The sequence below is a fragment of the Pungitius pungitius genome, chromosome 12 (genome assembly GCF_949316345.1).
Source record: "Pungitius pungitius chromosome 12, fPunPun2.1, whole genome shotgun sequence".
Lineage (NCBI taxonomy): Eukaryota > Metazoa > Chordata > Actinopteri > Perciformes > Gasterosteidae > Pungitius > Pungitius pungitius.
Window position 1 is genome coordinate 4,563,144 of NC_084911.1, and position 14,711 is coordinate 4,577,854.

Consider the following 14,711-nt stretch of genomic DNA (forward strand, 5'->3'; position numbering starts at 1 on the left):
ATTAAATATTTGTTCCCTCATTGTGAATCAATTACAGCAAGTGATGCAGAATGTGTCTCGTCTCGCAAACGGAGTTCATGGGACCACATCATTCAAGTGGCGCTTTTTTAAAAATAATAACATCGTCATTTGTAAAGAACTAGATGAAGTTCAATGGGAAGCTAAATCTGAATCTGAACCTTTAATGATCCAACTTGCACTAAAGGTCAAAACTCACTTTGATGAGAGCAAACCGATGTAGAGGCGGATTACACGGCAGCGACTGTCTGCAATGTCAACTTACAGTGTTGTAAGAAGTACTCACAACTCAATTTACGTGAATAAGTTTGAAATGCAATGTAAAATACTTTATTACAACTATTCATCTGGTGATAGTGGGACACTGTGGGAAAGAGAGAATGCAGAATAATAGTGTTGGAGTTGATTATTGAAGCCTTTAATATGATTATCATGTTCTCATTCAGTTTTGCTGCTGGTAAATATGAACTCTTTGTCTCACTGTCAGGTAGTACAACGTCATTTAGTGTTTGTTCTTGGTTTCAGCAATCTGAATCGCTCATTTCAAATAGAAGTGGTTTATTTAATAGGTTTCCCTGGGAAACAAGTTCACGATGCAGACTTAATGAAAATGAGAGGGCATGAAGCCATTTGAAATCTCCAGTAATTAAAAGCATTCCTTTTAACTATTCTCTTTTAATCCTATTTGTACAGTGACCATATGACCAGGCCGTTGAATAATCTTTAAACAAATGGAGCCGTAGTATATTAAGCACCGAGTGTGTAATCAGACCCACTGTTGTGTTGTCCTCGGGGCGCAATGCTTAGGACGGGACATGGAGCCGCTCACATGATTCTGTTGTGACTGTCTTCTTGAGGCTGTGGCTCTGTAAGCTTGTGTGTCTCATTGTTCTCCATGTGAGGCTGAGGAGGTGCACCAGTCCTACGGCTGCCATCTGCCTCAGCGTCTCCGCCCGATGATCTGAAGCACTCGGCTGGACGTGGAGCCGCGGCTGGGCCCTCGGATCGGGAGAATGAGAAGCAGGTCGGCTCTGGAGATCCTTGACCTTTTGTTTTTTGTTACTTTTTTTAACTTCGGGCTCTGATGCTCTAATCTAATGTTCCTCTGAGTGGACCACATGCTTTTTTTTTTTACAGCTGCCTTTTATTACTTTACTGTCTTTCTTTTTTCTTAAACATAGGTTGTGAAAAAAAGCATCCACTGGGACGCAGGTGTTTTGGGCTTCATGCACATCAGGACCCACCGCTGGAATTGGCCCCGCGACTGTTGCTTGATGAACCAGGGAGGTGGGTCTGCGATCAGTTAATCATCAACCGCCCCGAGATCACGCCCCAACCCACCACCTCCAGATGGGTTCGGTCTTCAGGAGGTTCTGCTGCTGCTGCTGCGCCGCGGACGACGACGGCGACGATGATGAAAAGCAGCCTTTAGTACCGTAAGAAGACTTCAATATTAATGACCCTTCTGGCCTTTGTGGAATACAGTGGGAAAGTCACCCAAAAATGTGTTCTCTAGTTTGATAACCGTGCTTGTGTATTGGCCGACCACACAGCCAGGACCCGTTGGAGTTCTTCAACCAGGAGGTCCAGAAGCGTCGCGACGAGGAGACCAACCTGTGGAGCGAGCCGGGCGACCGCAGCCACTCGGAGAGGCCGGACGACCGGGTGCTCTACAGCCTGCTGCAGGCCAGGAACAAGACCCGCATGGGGTCCACGGTGCGTGAGGCGGACGGGGGGGGGGGGGGGGGAAGGCCCCGTTTCACATGGGCTTAATATGAGAAACAAAACCGTTAAATACTTTAACCGTAGAAAGAAAGAACGCCGGGTGACTCTCGCTGATGCTAAAAATCTATTCATTGAGCTGCAAAAGAGTCCGAACGGTGCAAACGCGTGAAATGATGAGTCACCTAAAAGCTCCATTTAGTTCAAACGATTAGGATTATGATCCTAAGTTATTTTTCCCGCTCAGGGCTATCGCCGACTAAGCGTCGACATCGAGGCCATGAGAGACACGCGGCGGGAAGTCCGGGACAAATGGAAGATACTCCTGGAGAACTTGGGTAATGCTGGAGAGAGGAGGACGGGGTCAGATATGTCTTGTCTTCATACACAGTAACCCGAAGTGGCTTTCCTCCCCCCCCCCCAGGCTTCATGGCGGAGGCCGACTCTCTGCTGGCGGTGACCGCCGGCGCCTCGCTGGACGGCATGCGCAACGCCCCGGCAGCACGCCAGCTGCTTCAGACGCTCCACACCGAGACGTCCCTCTTCTACAGCAGAGAGCCTCCGCCGGAGAGATACCTGCTCATCCTGGTGACCTTTGAATGGAGAAAGAAAGCACCCTCGGGTGGTGGGAGGCGTGTCGCTGATCCTGACCATGCGCTAAAATGTGGGAGGGTTTATATTCCGTCCCGTGGCCCCCCGGGGTCCAGGAGTCCTTCTGTTTAACCTTTGAATCTCTTCCCCCCCCCCCTAAAAAAATCCATCGAGCTTTGTGTCTCTAAAGCTCGTCTTATCTCAGCTGCCTAAAAATGTTATTGATTTTTGGATTAGCTATGTGCAGTTACAGTTAATGTTTAGATCAAGTCAAAATAATAAAGAATCCACATTCTGGTTGAGGTCACAGCCAGTGGAGGACGTCCATAAACACATTCATCTCAACTGTCTAAACCTCTTCTTCTTCTTCTTCTTCTTCTTCTCCTCCCTCCTCGCAGGACCGCCTCCTGTATCTTGACATAGCTGAAGATTTTTTGGCAAAAGCGAAGCGCTTCTACCCTCCAAAGGAGGACTCTGACGAGGAGGCGCCGGGCCTGGCCATAAACCTGCCACTGCTGTTGGCCAGGGTGGAGGCCTTGAACGGAAGAGCCACCGAAGAAGAGGAAGAGAGTGAGAGGGACGATTGAAACTTGAGTGACAGACCTTTAAGACCTGCTTCTGCAGTAATAAGGGACACAAGGCAGGGGGCAGTAGTCATCCGCCCTGGAGACCTGCAGGACAGAAATGCCTAGCTCTTCTCCTCCGGTCCCTGTCGCTGCTTGTTGGAGGTTTTAGGCTCAACATTTTTTGCTTTCTCCATCCGAGAGCTATTCTGTTTTTTTTCTGGTCCACGTCATACAATGGCCTTGCAAATATGTTTTGGTAAATCTTATAGTGGCATCTTTTTTTTTTTTCTTTGGGTCTGCTGTCGACCACCGAGTTGTATCAAGTGTTCTGAGTGTGTTCATTGTTCAGCTGTTGTGAACCTTCAGGGTAGCGATGTTCCATCATTTAATCACGTGATCCTTAATGGCACTGAATGAATAGTCCAGCATGTCAGATTCTTTCTCACAAGAATATGTGATTCTATTAAAAAAAAATACTTTGGACCATGTAGTAAGTCTGAAAATGTGGCTTTATGAAATCCGTATGCAATGCAATGAGTACAGAATGCTGAACTCTCGAAAGGTGGTGTATGTGACTGAGTGACTTTCAGGTGAAGTGTGACGGGTGTCTTTTCCTCTCCGGGAATTTACTGAAAACGTGAACGATTTCTAAGCTTGTTTGTGAAAATGAAATAAAGCTCCAGTCCAAAGCCTGTGGAGTGTCCCCTTGGTAGGATGCATGTTCTGTGAAGCGCTGCCAGCTTCCACACAAATAGTTTGCATAACCCTCTGAAACCCAAGCGGTGGTTTGACGCAAACTGTGGCCAGAGAGCAGTGGGGTCCTCAGTCCGACCCCGTGAGCCCTCACTCGGCCTTTCCTCAGCGGGGCACACGCCTCCACTCCTGCCCCCCCCCCCCCCCCCCCCCCTGAAGGCCTGCTGCCACGCGCTCTCACACAGACACACGCTTGACTCTGAGGTGCCAGTATGAAGCAGTGTCTTGTTGAAGATTGTGACCTCAGGTCCTTGTAACTGCAGAGCTGTGTGGGACTCTTTATTCTTTATTCATGTATACTTCTGGCATGATGCGCAATGTGACTTACTCATCAGTTTCACCACATCTTGCCTCATGTTCCGACTCCTGACCGACCCCGTGCCTCGTTAACCCCTTATCCCTCTCACCCCCCCCCCCCCCCCCCCTTGCGGAACACGGCGTCCTTCCCGCTGTGGCCTGATGCGTTTGCGGGAAGCGATGAGGACGAACTGACCCTCCTTCGGCCTCGGCTTCAGCAGCATAGCGTGACTCACCCCAAGGGGCCACAGACATGCCGACGGAGCTCTTGCTCTTTCCTTTCTCTCACACTGGGGGGGGGGGGAAGAATGTAGCGTGTCACCCTGCTGAGTGTTCAACTACTTAACAAGTAGGGGGGGGGAAAAATAGCCTTTAATTGTTACATCCGATACGCCACAAATAGGTGAAAATGAGTGCCCTTCATTTAGGCTTGAATTATTGTCATAACTGACACACATGTGAAAGACTGTGTGATTGATCTTGTCAGTGGGGTCCTTATATGTTGTGTGCGTGTGTGTGTGTGTGTGTGTGTGTGTGTGTGTGTGTGTGTGTGTGTCTGATGGCATCACTACTGGATGCGGATGAATGAGTCAGAGTCGGGGACCAGTAGTAACTTCACACCAGCAGACAACTGTCACAGGTTTGTGTGTTTGTGTGCGTCTGTGCGCTCCACAGTCTGTAACCTGAGGTGATTATGGCGCGCGTGGCGCTCAGTCACTGAGGTAATGAATCACCGGGACGGAGCGCGCAGTGCGATGGCGTTTCATCGGGGGGGGGGGGGGGGGGTTTGATGTTGTCACAAGGCACAGCTGTTGGGAAAAACTTCATTATGATTTTTAAAAGTTAGCAGGATGTGACAAGTCACGGTCGTGAAGTTGTCACGCTTTCCACCTTTTTTCCCTCCAGGTGACAGAGCTGTTGTTTCTGATGCATAAATATTTCACCCACTGCTTGAATCACGCTCCATGTGTGGAAAAACAGCTGCACCTTTGTCACCTTTCCCCATCGATGCCGCGTCACTTGCTGCTTCGTGTGCATAACACCAAACCCTTGTTAAGAGTCCGCTCAACCTGGTGTGTGTCAGCTGAAGAGGAAAGTGTGTGAAGAGTGGCCCCTTGGTTTGAGAACAAGGAGATCTTCACCCACAAGTTGCATATCTCCTTCCTCAAAATGTGGGCTTCCAGCTCTCAGGGGAACGAGACACAGCGTGCTCGGTGTCGGATGTCCGTGCGGACTGATTGTAGAGTGACAGCACGAAGCACGAATAGCAACAGAACGTCTATAAAAGGACGGACCCGAGCCCAGACAAGGGAGAGAAACAGTGGGAGCCAGGAGACACGCACGGCCAGCTGGAGCATCCCCGTTCCCCGCCCCCCCCGGAACAAACGACCCTTATCGCGGAGACAACAACATCGCACCTGGAGACTTATCGACGAGATCGACTCGAAGGTGTCGAATCCCAGACAGATCCTTCCCCGCGGCAGACATGATGCCATTGTGTAGCGTCGTGGAGAAGAGCAACGGCGTGGTGGTGAGGGCTGAGCTGACCTGCAGCGTACAGGAAGAAAACAAGGCTCACGGAGAGAGCTACAGCGCCGACTGGCACAGCGTCAGCCTCGACGCGCGACCGCAGGACAGGTGAGAGCTCACACAAAGCCTTCCACGAGAGAAACATCCCCCCCCCCCCCAGTGGGGTGTCTGTCACCATGAGTGGAAGGGTAAACCAATCTAGTTCTGCCAACTACATGAAACACATGATCACGAATCGTCGTCACCATCATCAGGGTGGGTGGATGCACTTCTACCTGCTCATCTCCTTTATTGGTGATACGGTTCACCATGTTGGAAGATAGTTGAGGTGGTGCAGTGGCTGTTTCTACACAGTTTCTAACGACCTTTCTCCGATTGCCCCCCCCCCCCGCAGGCAGACGGTGAACGCCAACGACGACTCTCGCAGGGAGACCCTGTCCCGCCAGTGGCAGGCCCGTTCGCTGAAACAGACCTGTCCCTCCGGCGTCTTCAGAGTGGGCACAGTGGAGCGAGGCGTGAGGGAGCACCAGCTGCTGCCAAAGAGAAAAACTCTCCCCTTACCCATCTTCACCCCGGCAGAGCTGGGCGTCAGGCTTGGGCGCGGAGCCCCGCACGCGGGGGAGGACCTGCCGCCCTTCCTCACCCCGGACGGCGCCTGCCCCAACAAGAAGAGCGTGGACGAGATCACCAGAGACCTCCCCCCGGTCAAGCCCAAACTCATGGAGTTCTTCAGAGGGCCCCGAGACCTGGGGCGCTCCGTGTCTCAGGAGGCCCAGAGAGGGTGAAAAGCCGAAAGAGAAAGGAGAGACGAGTTGGGTGACAGTTGGGAAAGATTCGTCATTGAGCTGTGTGTGTGTGTGTGTGTGTGTGTGTGTGTGTGTGTGTGTGTGTGTGTGTGTGTGTGTGTGTGTGTGTGTGTGTGTGTGTGTGTGTCAGGAAAGAGCATGGAAAGATATAAATAGATGTATCTCCAGTGACATTCATCAGAAACCTTAAGTAGTAGGTCTCTAGCACTGCTTGTGTATGTTGGCGAGCGCACTATTGGTCGGGGGGGGGGGGGGGAGCATTTGGTGGTCAGTGGTATTAGAAATGTTGAAGTGGAGGCGTTGTGAGGGAGAGAAGCCGTGTCCCGGGTCGATCTCTACCCGAGCTGCCCAGCCGCTCTCCCCACATCACCATTACTATCACTACAAACCCGACTACACCTTCACTTCGCTGTGGGGAATTTATTTTGCGATGAAGAGAGCCAACAATGCTTGTAAATGAAAAGTCCTCCTGCCGTTATCAGGCCGAAGGATAGTAGGTGGTGGCGATGGGATGTGATGACGCAGATGGAAAGAGGGAGAGAGCCAAAGGGGGAGGGCTTGTTGGAAAAAGTACCTTGATGGGAGTCTCTGATCTTTGAGAGTACAGAATGCTCTGGCATGATCAGACACAGCGGTTGTACATAATGTGTGTGTGTGTGTGTGTGTGTGTGTGTGTGCTGACATCTCTAATCAAGAGGACGGAAACTAATGACCTTGTGTATTAAGTTATCCGCCTTGTTATTCAAGTGCAGCTAATATATATATATATATATATATATATGTATTGCATAAGCTTTATGTCTAATAGAAGAAGAGATCCTTTATAAGCTAAGATTTGTTTTGTGAACAAATTTCAAATGTGTGTAATCGTGTTGAAAGATTTTACATAGATATTTATATTTTTGAATAAAAGATGAACTGCCCTGCTCTCCTGTCACTGTTTAATTTTGGATACAAAATGAACATTTTGTCTTTCTATCTAACGGTGAATATAAATGAATAAAGAAAATATGATAATAACATATAAAATAATAACTAAACAGCATTTTAGGAGCTGAGACGATGCCACCTGCGCTGGGATAAATAGCTGTGCGTCCGTCAACCGTAAATTGGACACACACACACACACACACACACTGTGAGAATGACCTCCTCCCTCTGAACAATCCCCACTTGCCCCCTTTACAGCCCTCATTTATCTATTATGTTCCACCACCTGTGTTTGTTTCCAACACAGAGGCGTTCCCCTGTTGGTGGGCGGTGGTTTACTTAATGCAGTGCACCCACTCCTCTTCATTTGCTTCATTACGTGCTCGATCTAATGTAGCGATTATAACTTCTGTCATTTGTGGCCCTTCTTTGATCTAATTCCTCCTCCGATGTGTCTCATTTACTCCTCCTGACGGACACTCTCTCTCTCCGTCTCTGTCGTGTCGCTCTCACTTGTGTCTCTCGGATGGAAACGCGGGGTGGTTTGATATTAATAGCATGGGCAAACATCGGCATCACCCAGGAGACAGTGGAGAGGCAGCCACGTCGCCACGTCCCTCCCGTTTGAGCTCTTAATCCCAGTGTTCTATCAGAGATCTGGGTGTGCTTCAGCCTTCACACCCTATTTGGATAATGATATCCTCCCAGGCGGCTTCTGAAATCCTGTGCTCCCTTTCGCTGTCACAGCACGATACAGTTTCAACTCCGAATGTTCAGTGGGTGCCCAAAAATCCAGGAACTGAGATGTTTAATGTTCCACCACGGCAAAACTTTGTACGTTGACATGGGAGTTTTTTTCCTCTGCCTCTGATGCCTCAAACGCCTCAAATGCACGGCTGGCTGCCGTGTGCCATTGAGCATCTGTTAGTGCAAGCTGGTGAACGCAACGCTTAAAACTGTACATGATGTCAACACCTTTACATCATGAAAAACGCTTTGATACCTTTTCCAAAAAAAAAGGTTCAAGTTGTTCAATTTAATGCGTGAATGACACTATTGTTACGGCACTTAATAAAGTATATTTGCTTTTACAGTTGTCACCTGCAGAGATTGAGTGTAGTTCCCTGTGATCCTTCTCCGCACAGTGTATTTAAAGACGAGGTCACACAGTGTGGCACAGAAATAGATCCTATGTGTTGTCACACTCCTGCTATGTCATACGTTGCCATGGAATATAATCAACACTATGGCGTGCAGAGTCACTCTGGATGCTCATCCGTACAGAAATAAGTGTTGCTTGTGATCTCTTTGCCATCCCAGTAAACATCTGCTGCTGCTCCCTGGTGGATAATCTACGTAATGTAGGTTTTAATAAAATGTAAAGTATAAATTGCATTAACAGAGCACAATATTTTATGAATTTGGCTGTTTCATCTATTGCAAATCAATAAACACCCAATTCAATAGTATCCAATAACAAATGGCAAACATAAATGTGAAATGATGATATTTGTCTGGCCTTATCGTCCCAAGCAGCATCCCCAATCAGTACACTTCTCATCAAAATGACAGCAAAGCCTCTTGTTGGCGCCTCTCTCGTCTCCCGGCTGTGCGGGGCCTTGTGACATCACAGCAGCAGCCCGTGTTAATTGGCTATCGACCGGGTGTCGGTGCGCCGTTGGTTTTAAGTGCTCCACTTTCCAAGTGTGGGGAAACTAACAAATGGCACAATATTGATACCGTGTGTGTGGTGCTAATGGCCGGTGAATTATTTAGTCACAAAAAATAAAAAAAATATCATGGCAATTTATCCAACAAAGAGTCCGGTTTTTTTATGTCCATAATTTTCCATTCAACAAATAGGGGTTAGATACTTATTTTAAGAGCCAAACATTTGTATGCAACTCACAATGGATTTCTGCAAACATAAGACCTTATCGTATATGAAGGTATCTTGTGAGCTCGGGAGAAATTTTGGAAATGTGGGATGCTGTAATTAGACCAACCATTGTTTGTGGATTGAAAGGATTAAATGTCCATTTTACGGAATTAATGGATTTGTTGAATTTTTTTCTTTCCATTAAAAAAAGTCAACACTTTTAATGACATTTTAATTAAACGATGCGCTGAACGGACAGCAATACAGGCCTGGTACCCACCTCAGAGCCCAAAGGATGGAACATCCAACCCGGCAACGTTGTTCACGACCAACTTGGTGCATCTGGGCGTTCTGGACCATCGGGGTTTACATATTGAGAATATTCCACACAAAGCCCAATCAACACCATATCTGACTGTCCTCTGATTGTCCAATGTTATTTCATCAGCCTGCTACTCTGTCCTCTCCCCCCGGGGGGGGGGGCAAGTCGATTAATCCACATTGTGACAAACGATGATTGCAATTTGTTCGGCAGCGACTCGCCCACCAAGATGATTTTGCACTTTCTGACCCGAGTCACTGTCATTTAAAAAATGCTTATAAATAAAAAATGGGAAAAATATAAATGATATATCTTCCCACCAGTTGTTTGTCATCTCAATGATGCAACTCGCCATACTCTGCGATATTGTCAACCTCATGAATAATATAGCGACAATACTGTGAGCTGCTGTCAGTATGAGGACCATTCATGCAACAAACATGTGACTCGTTCAAAAGATGGATAAACCCTGGCCCTTGTGACTGTATCCTCTAAACTGTCAGTATTGTCACCTTCCATGATCTGTCCACGTATTTAAAAATGTAAAGTGATTAGTGGTTGGCTGCACCTCATTAAACAGCCAAGGATAAACGTGGCAGCTGTGCTTTTGACAACGGCAGTTAACTTGTTTTAAAGGGCTAATAAACATGATGATATCAAGCCATAACGGCCGGTTGTAAAAAACAATATTTACTCAAGTTACCAAGTTAAGTTCCTCTGTTCCGCTCCCAATAGATCATGAATAATATCAGCTCAAAGTAACGGCTCATGATTTCTTTAACTACCGGAGTTAACAACCACAGTAGCTGGATTTAGGCAGCTGTCAGTTTTTAACAGCGTTATACTCATTCTTAAAGACTTTTAACCTTTAGATTATTAAACTCAATTCAACTGACTTACGCAACTTTGCTTCCAATAACTGAATCATCCTTCAAGAAGTCCCCAAACCCTCCGTATCACACAATTGAACACACACTCTCACACGCAAATCTTTATGCAGTAGCCCATAAATAATGCATCTCGGTGTTTGCTATGAAGCGGATAATATGACAGCGCCTGAGTGTGAAAGCCCGAGACCTAGTTGGTGTGTCAGGTGACACGAAACACCGGGCCTAATGGACGCAGCAGCGGCAGGAGGCTCCGTGGTCGCTGGGAGCCGCTGCACAGTAGTGGCGGGCTGCCGGAGGAGAGATGGGTCTGTAATGAGGCTCTCCGCCTGGAGGCACGTCGGCTGAGAATAAAACCCATCTATCCAGGAGGCGAAGCTCAAGTCCACTGGAAGGGGGGGGGAGAGGAAATCAAAGGAATATCTTCCACTGTGGAAACAATATTAAAAACATTTCTTCTTGTCATTGTGTGAATGATTGTGTTATGATTCAAGGGCCCTGGGATGGGTTTTTGTGTTTGAGCCATAAATAAATTTGCATGTTTGTTGTTGCTGAGAAAAACAGCTTCAGCTGTCTATTAACCACAGAATTGAATAATAATAAAGCTCAAACTCAAATGACTCAAAGTGAGGTTAAACATCTTCTGCCCGTGCCATGAGGGAGATATTGACTTGACTCAATCCTCTGTATGTAGTTCTGACCCGATAAGATGCAGAGAAACACAGTAGCAAGTTGCTGTGGTGGTCTGCACACGTCTTTAAACCCACAAAACACACACACGCTAATACTTTGACCAGCAGCGTGCACACAGGCTGTTTGTGTATTTAACCTCGCTTTGGAAGCCAACATCCGAGCAGCTGGTAACTCAAAGAACTAAAACTATAATTCATTGTCTAAAAATGAATCCACCCACTCTGAACTTTCTTTTGTAATTCAAAGAGTGAATCACAGTGGAAGGAAATAGTTTTCATTACACTCATCATCAATTGAAAGTAAAAAATGTTCTACAAATGTACATGTAAGCTTATAGGTGTTCTAGATACTTATCGTTTAAATGAGGTTAAACTTTACTTAATCAGAATATAAATAAAGATATAATCAACAAACAAGTGTAATATAATATAATGCTAATTTGAGCTCATTCCTTTTAGTGGATTTATGTGTCTGTCAATTAAAGTGTTTTATTCTTCACCACTAACACGTCATGCAAATTGTGAATTGAGGCATGTTTAAATAGTGCTTTTAATTTAGTTTGAAAGCACGTAAACAAGAGATGGTTCCGCTGACATTATGGCATGTGGCTCAGTTACATAATAAAATATTCATATGCTGCCTATACAGACAATTGTGTTTAGAGTAGACGCCCTTATATAGCATTCATAGAGGTATAGCAACAGTAAATATAAGTAAATAAATAGATCCTAAGACCACATGAATAATAAAAAGGTAGTTGACACTTTCAATTGATGCCTGGTGTCGAAGCACAAACTCGCACGACAGCATTTTTCAATAACTTAATATAATTAATAATATAAGATACATTTTTTCTTATTTCCTTCTGTGATTTTGGATAATGAACAGACGATCTTGGGGGGAAAAAACAAAAAACGGATGGATTCAAATACTTGCTATTTGGATGGTGATTACCATGGCAACGGTCGAAGCTCAGTAGTATCCAGGACATCCATTTATGAATAACTTTCATTTTCAAGATCATTAAAAAAAGTTGAAATACCTAAGTCTAGAGCTTCAAACATGGCACTGGAGATATGAACTAACATGGCCACGTCCAGCTAGAGTGACCAGAGGAGAGGAACCTGGCCCTAAACGTGCCCAAGAACCGGACTGGGTGTAGTCACCGCACAACCAGCATCACCACTGCGATTCCTCCGTGAACAAGAGCCGATTGCCTCCAATCTTCCAGGTGATTTCCCGGTAATAATATCTGAGAAACGGGAAGCTCGGGAACGCGGGGTGCTCGGAATGCAAAACAGCCAGCGATCCATGTGAAATACCCGGCTACAGCCTGAGAGCTGCGGCGAACCCTGATTGGAAGACAGTTTGCATTTTCTGTACCCCTGTGCCATCCGACTCTCCCTCCCTCCTCACCCCTCCGCACCCCCTGTCAGTCGAACGGGCCTCTACACCCCCATCGCATCTACAGCTCTGTAATTAAAAGGCTGTAATCTGGGTGGATCGTCTCTATTTTTAAAAGCCCCTGTCAGCGTGTGGGTAAAGTGACACAAAGGGAAGTATCCATCGCCTAAAGAGGAGGACGAGTGGGAGGAAGAGGGAGAAAGGAACAGCCGCAGCAGCAGGTGATGACCAACTCTGTGAGAGATGAGGAAACTAATAAATTATGTTTAATTGGCAGAGTGGCTGAAAGATAATTCTCATCATGCTATCCAGTGTAGCCCACGCACGCACCTCACAACAACTCTTTTGGAATAACAGATTTCTTTTTCTTTTTTTTTTAATTGGAACAAAAAGAAAAGAGAGGGGCGTACTTCCTGCACACCAACACACAAATGCAATCCACGACTTGTGAATATGTTCAGATAAAATCAAAAAGTATAAATACATGGACAACCTAAACAACATGAACTTGGGCTGAATGATGCGTGAAGATCATAATTTATCATCTTTCATGTCATGGCCATTTTATGGCCATTTGATGATGAAATGATGAAATGAGGTATTGTTTCTATATGGCCTTACTCCACTGAGTGGACTTTTCCAGTTGTTGGTGTATTAATATGAAGCAGTGCTTTATGTTGAAGTGGGCCAAGGTTAAGTACCTAATATAATTCAACCTATACAAATGCATGCAATTATAAAATTAAGGTCAGGTTTTCTGTATAAAATTCTCATCCAAGGCCACGGAAATTGTATATACAGTTTGGTATTAGGACACGTGTATATGACACATGTAAAATATAAATTAGACCATGAAGCTTTCTGGCACTTAAACAGCTGGCCAAAGGCACAGGCTCCTGAGGTATTATTAAATTATTTGCTCATCTCAGTAATATTTAATCCCACACACACACACACACACACACTCACACAAATGGTCATCAGTGTTGGATTAAGGGTTGATTAGGGATCATTTATTTATACCCCTGGGGTGCCCAGCAGGTCTCTCTGCATCAAAGCCAACAGCAGTAACTGCATTAACTCGATGTTCCACCGAAGGCACTAAAAGCAAATTGCATGGCATCACTGTTGCCTAGAACCCACTCCGATGTTATCCTCTCCACTACACGCTGGTGTCACAGTCGCCGCCGTCATCATTTGCAGCGATGGTGACCGTTAGATGGCAGGTTTCAAGTTGAAGCTGTTATCATTAGTCCGTAATCCCCCCCCACCCCCACCCCACCCTCCGACCCTCCCCCTCTCCCCTCTTTTGCCCTTCACCACCTGCGACATCAGCTCAAGAACATGGCCATTACCTTTCTCCGTTCCTATGGCAACACCACCCTGCAGCCTTTACTTCATGTGTTGGTAGCAGTGTGTGTGTGTGTGTGTGTGTGTGTGTGTGTGTGTGTGTGTGTGTGCGTGTGTGTGAGTGCGTGGACGTAGCCAAAGGTTTGTTTAGATAATGTCAGCAAAGAGTACAATCAATTTTACTTGCAGTGCAGTGAATGTAAGTGGATTTATATTTAGTTTACAGCTCTGAGTGACCCCCTCCAGCAGGTGATTAGTACATCTCTGATCGGAAAACAACTTGACAGTCAGAAAAGCTTTATTTCATCCCATCAGGAGGCATCCAATGTCAGCTTGACCCTTGTGGGGAAGCAGAGGTCTGGAGTAGCAACGTCCCGCCGTGTTTGAATGACATAATGACAACAAGGATGAGCAATGTGAGATGAGGCTTTGAATACATCTCCACTCGGGCTCTTCTTTCTCTCCTCTCCCCGAGGAAGGGTGCTGACTGACAGACGCCTCCCACCACTTCCTCCCTCGGCTGTGGGCAAGCTTTGTATGGCGCCTACCACCAACTCGAGCCAATTAACACATGCACAGTCCCGAGTTTATTAATACCCAATCAACTAATTAGACACTGGCACCAATTATCTCGCGTGCGGCCCGTTAAAATGTAAATGGTCGAAGGCGGCGTATCGGAAGGATTTGCAATGATGTTGCACCACGGTGGGCCAGTTCATGGTCCGTGGAAGTGATCTTCAGCAGGAACCTGTAAGATGAGACACCCGCCGTCCCGTAAGAGCACGCAGCCATTAGGGAAATGCACATTGAATATTTTGAAAGCATTAGCTCCCACCCTGCGGGTGTTTGCTTTTTTTTTTTTGTTCATTGTGCGCTTGATTAGTCCCATGGTGATTGTCCCCAGCTGGCGTCCTTGTGCCCAACTTCCTCTCTCCAGCGCTCGTCTCTGACTGCTGACTCGAT

The 14,711-nt window shown here is 46.6% G+C and overlaps 2 protein-coding genes across 2 annotated transcripts; both read left to right on the forward strand.

The window, feature by feature from the left end:
- The first annotated feature begins 14 nt into the window (after positions 1-14).
- mreg (melanoregulin) lies at positions 15-3,583 on the forward strand. Its single transcript, XM_037476998.2, has 6 exons — positions 15-1,042; positions 1,200-1,454; positions 1,572-1,734; positions 1,988-2,078; positions 2,165-2,328; positions 2,730-3,583. Exons 2-6 carry the CDS (start codon positions 1,369-1,371, stop codon positions 2,916-2,918), a joined length of 693 nt encoding a protein of 230 aa, XP_037332895.1. The 5' UTR covers positions 15-1,042; positions 1,200-1,368; the 3' UTR covers positions 2,919-3,583.
- Positions 3,584-5,268: 1,685 nt separating this feature from the next.
- On the forward strand, positions 5,269-7,212 carry tcap (titin-cap (telethonin)). Its single transcript, XM_037475202.2, has 2 exons — positions 5,269-5,585; positions 5,872-7,212. The coding sequence occupies exons 1-2, from the start codon at positions 5,434-5,436 to the stop codon at positions 6,260-6,262; spliced, it is 543 nt and encodes a 180-aa protein (XP_037331099.2). The 5' UTR covers positions 5,269-5,433; the 3' UTR covers positions 6,263-7,212.
- Positions 7,213-14,711: the final 7,499 nt, after the last annotated feature.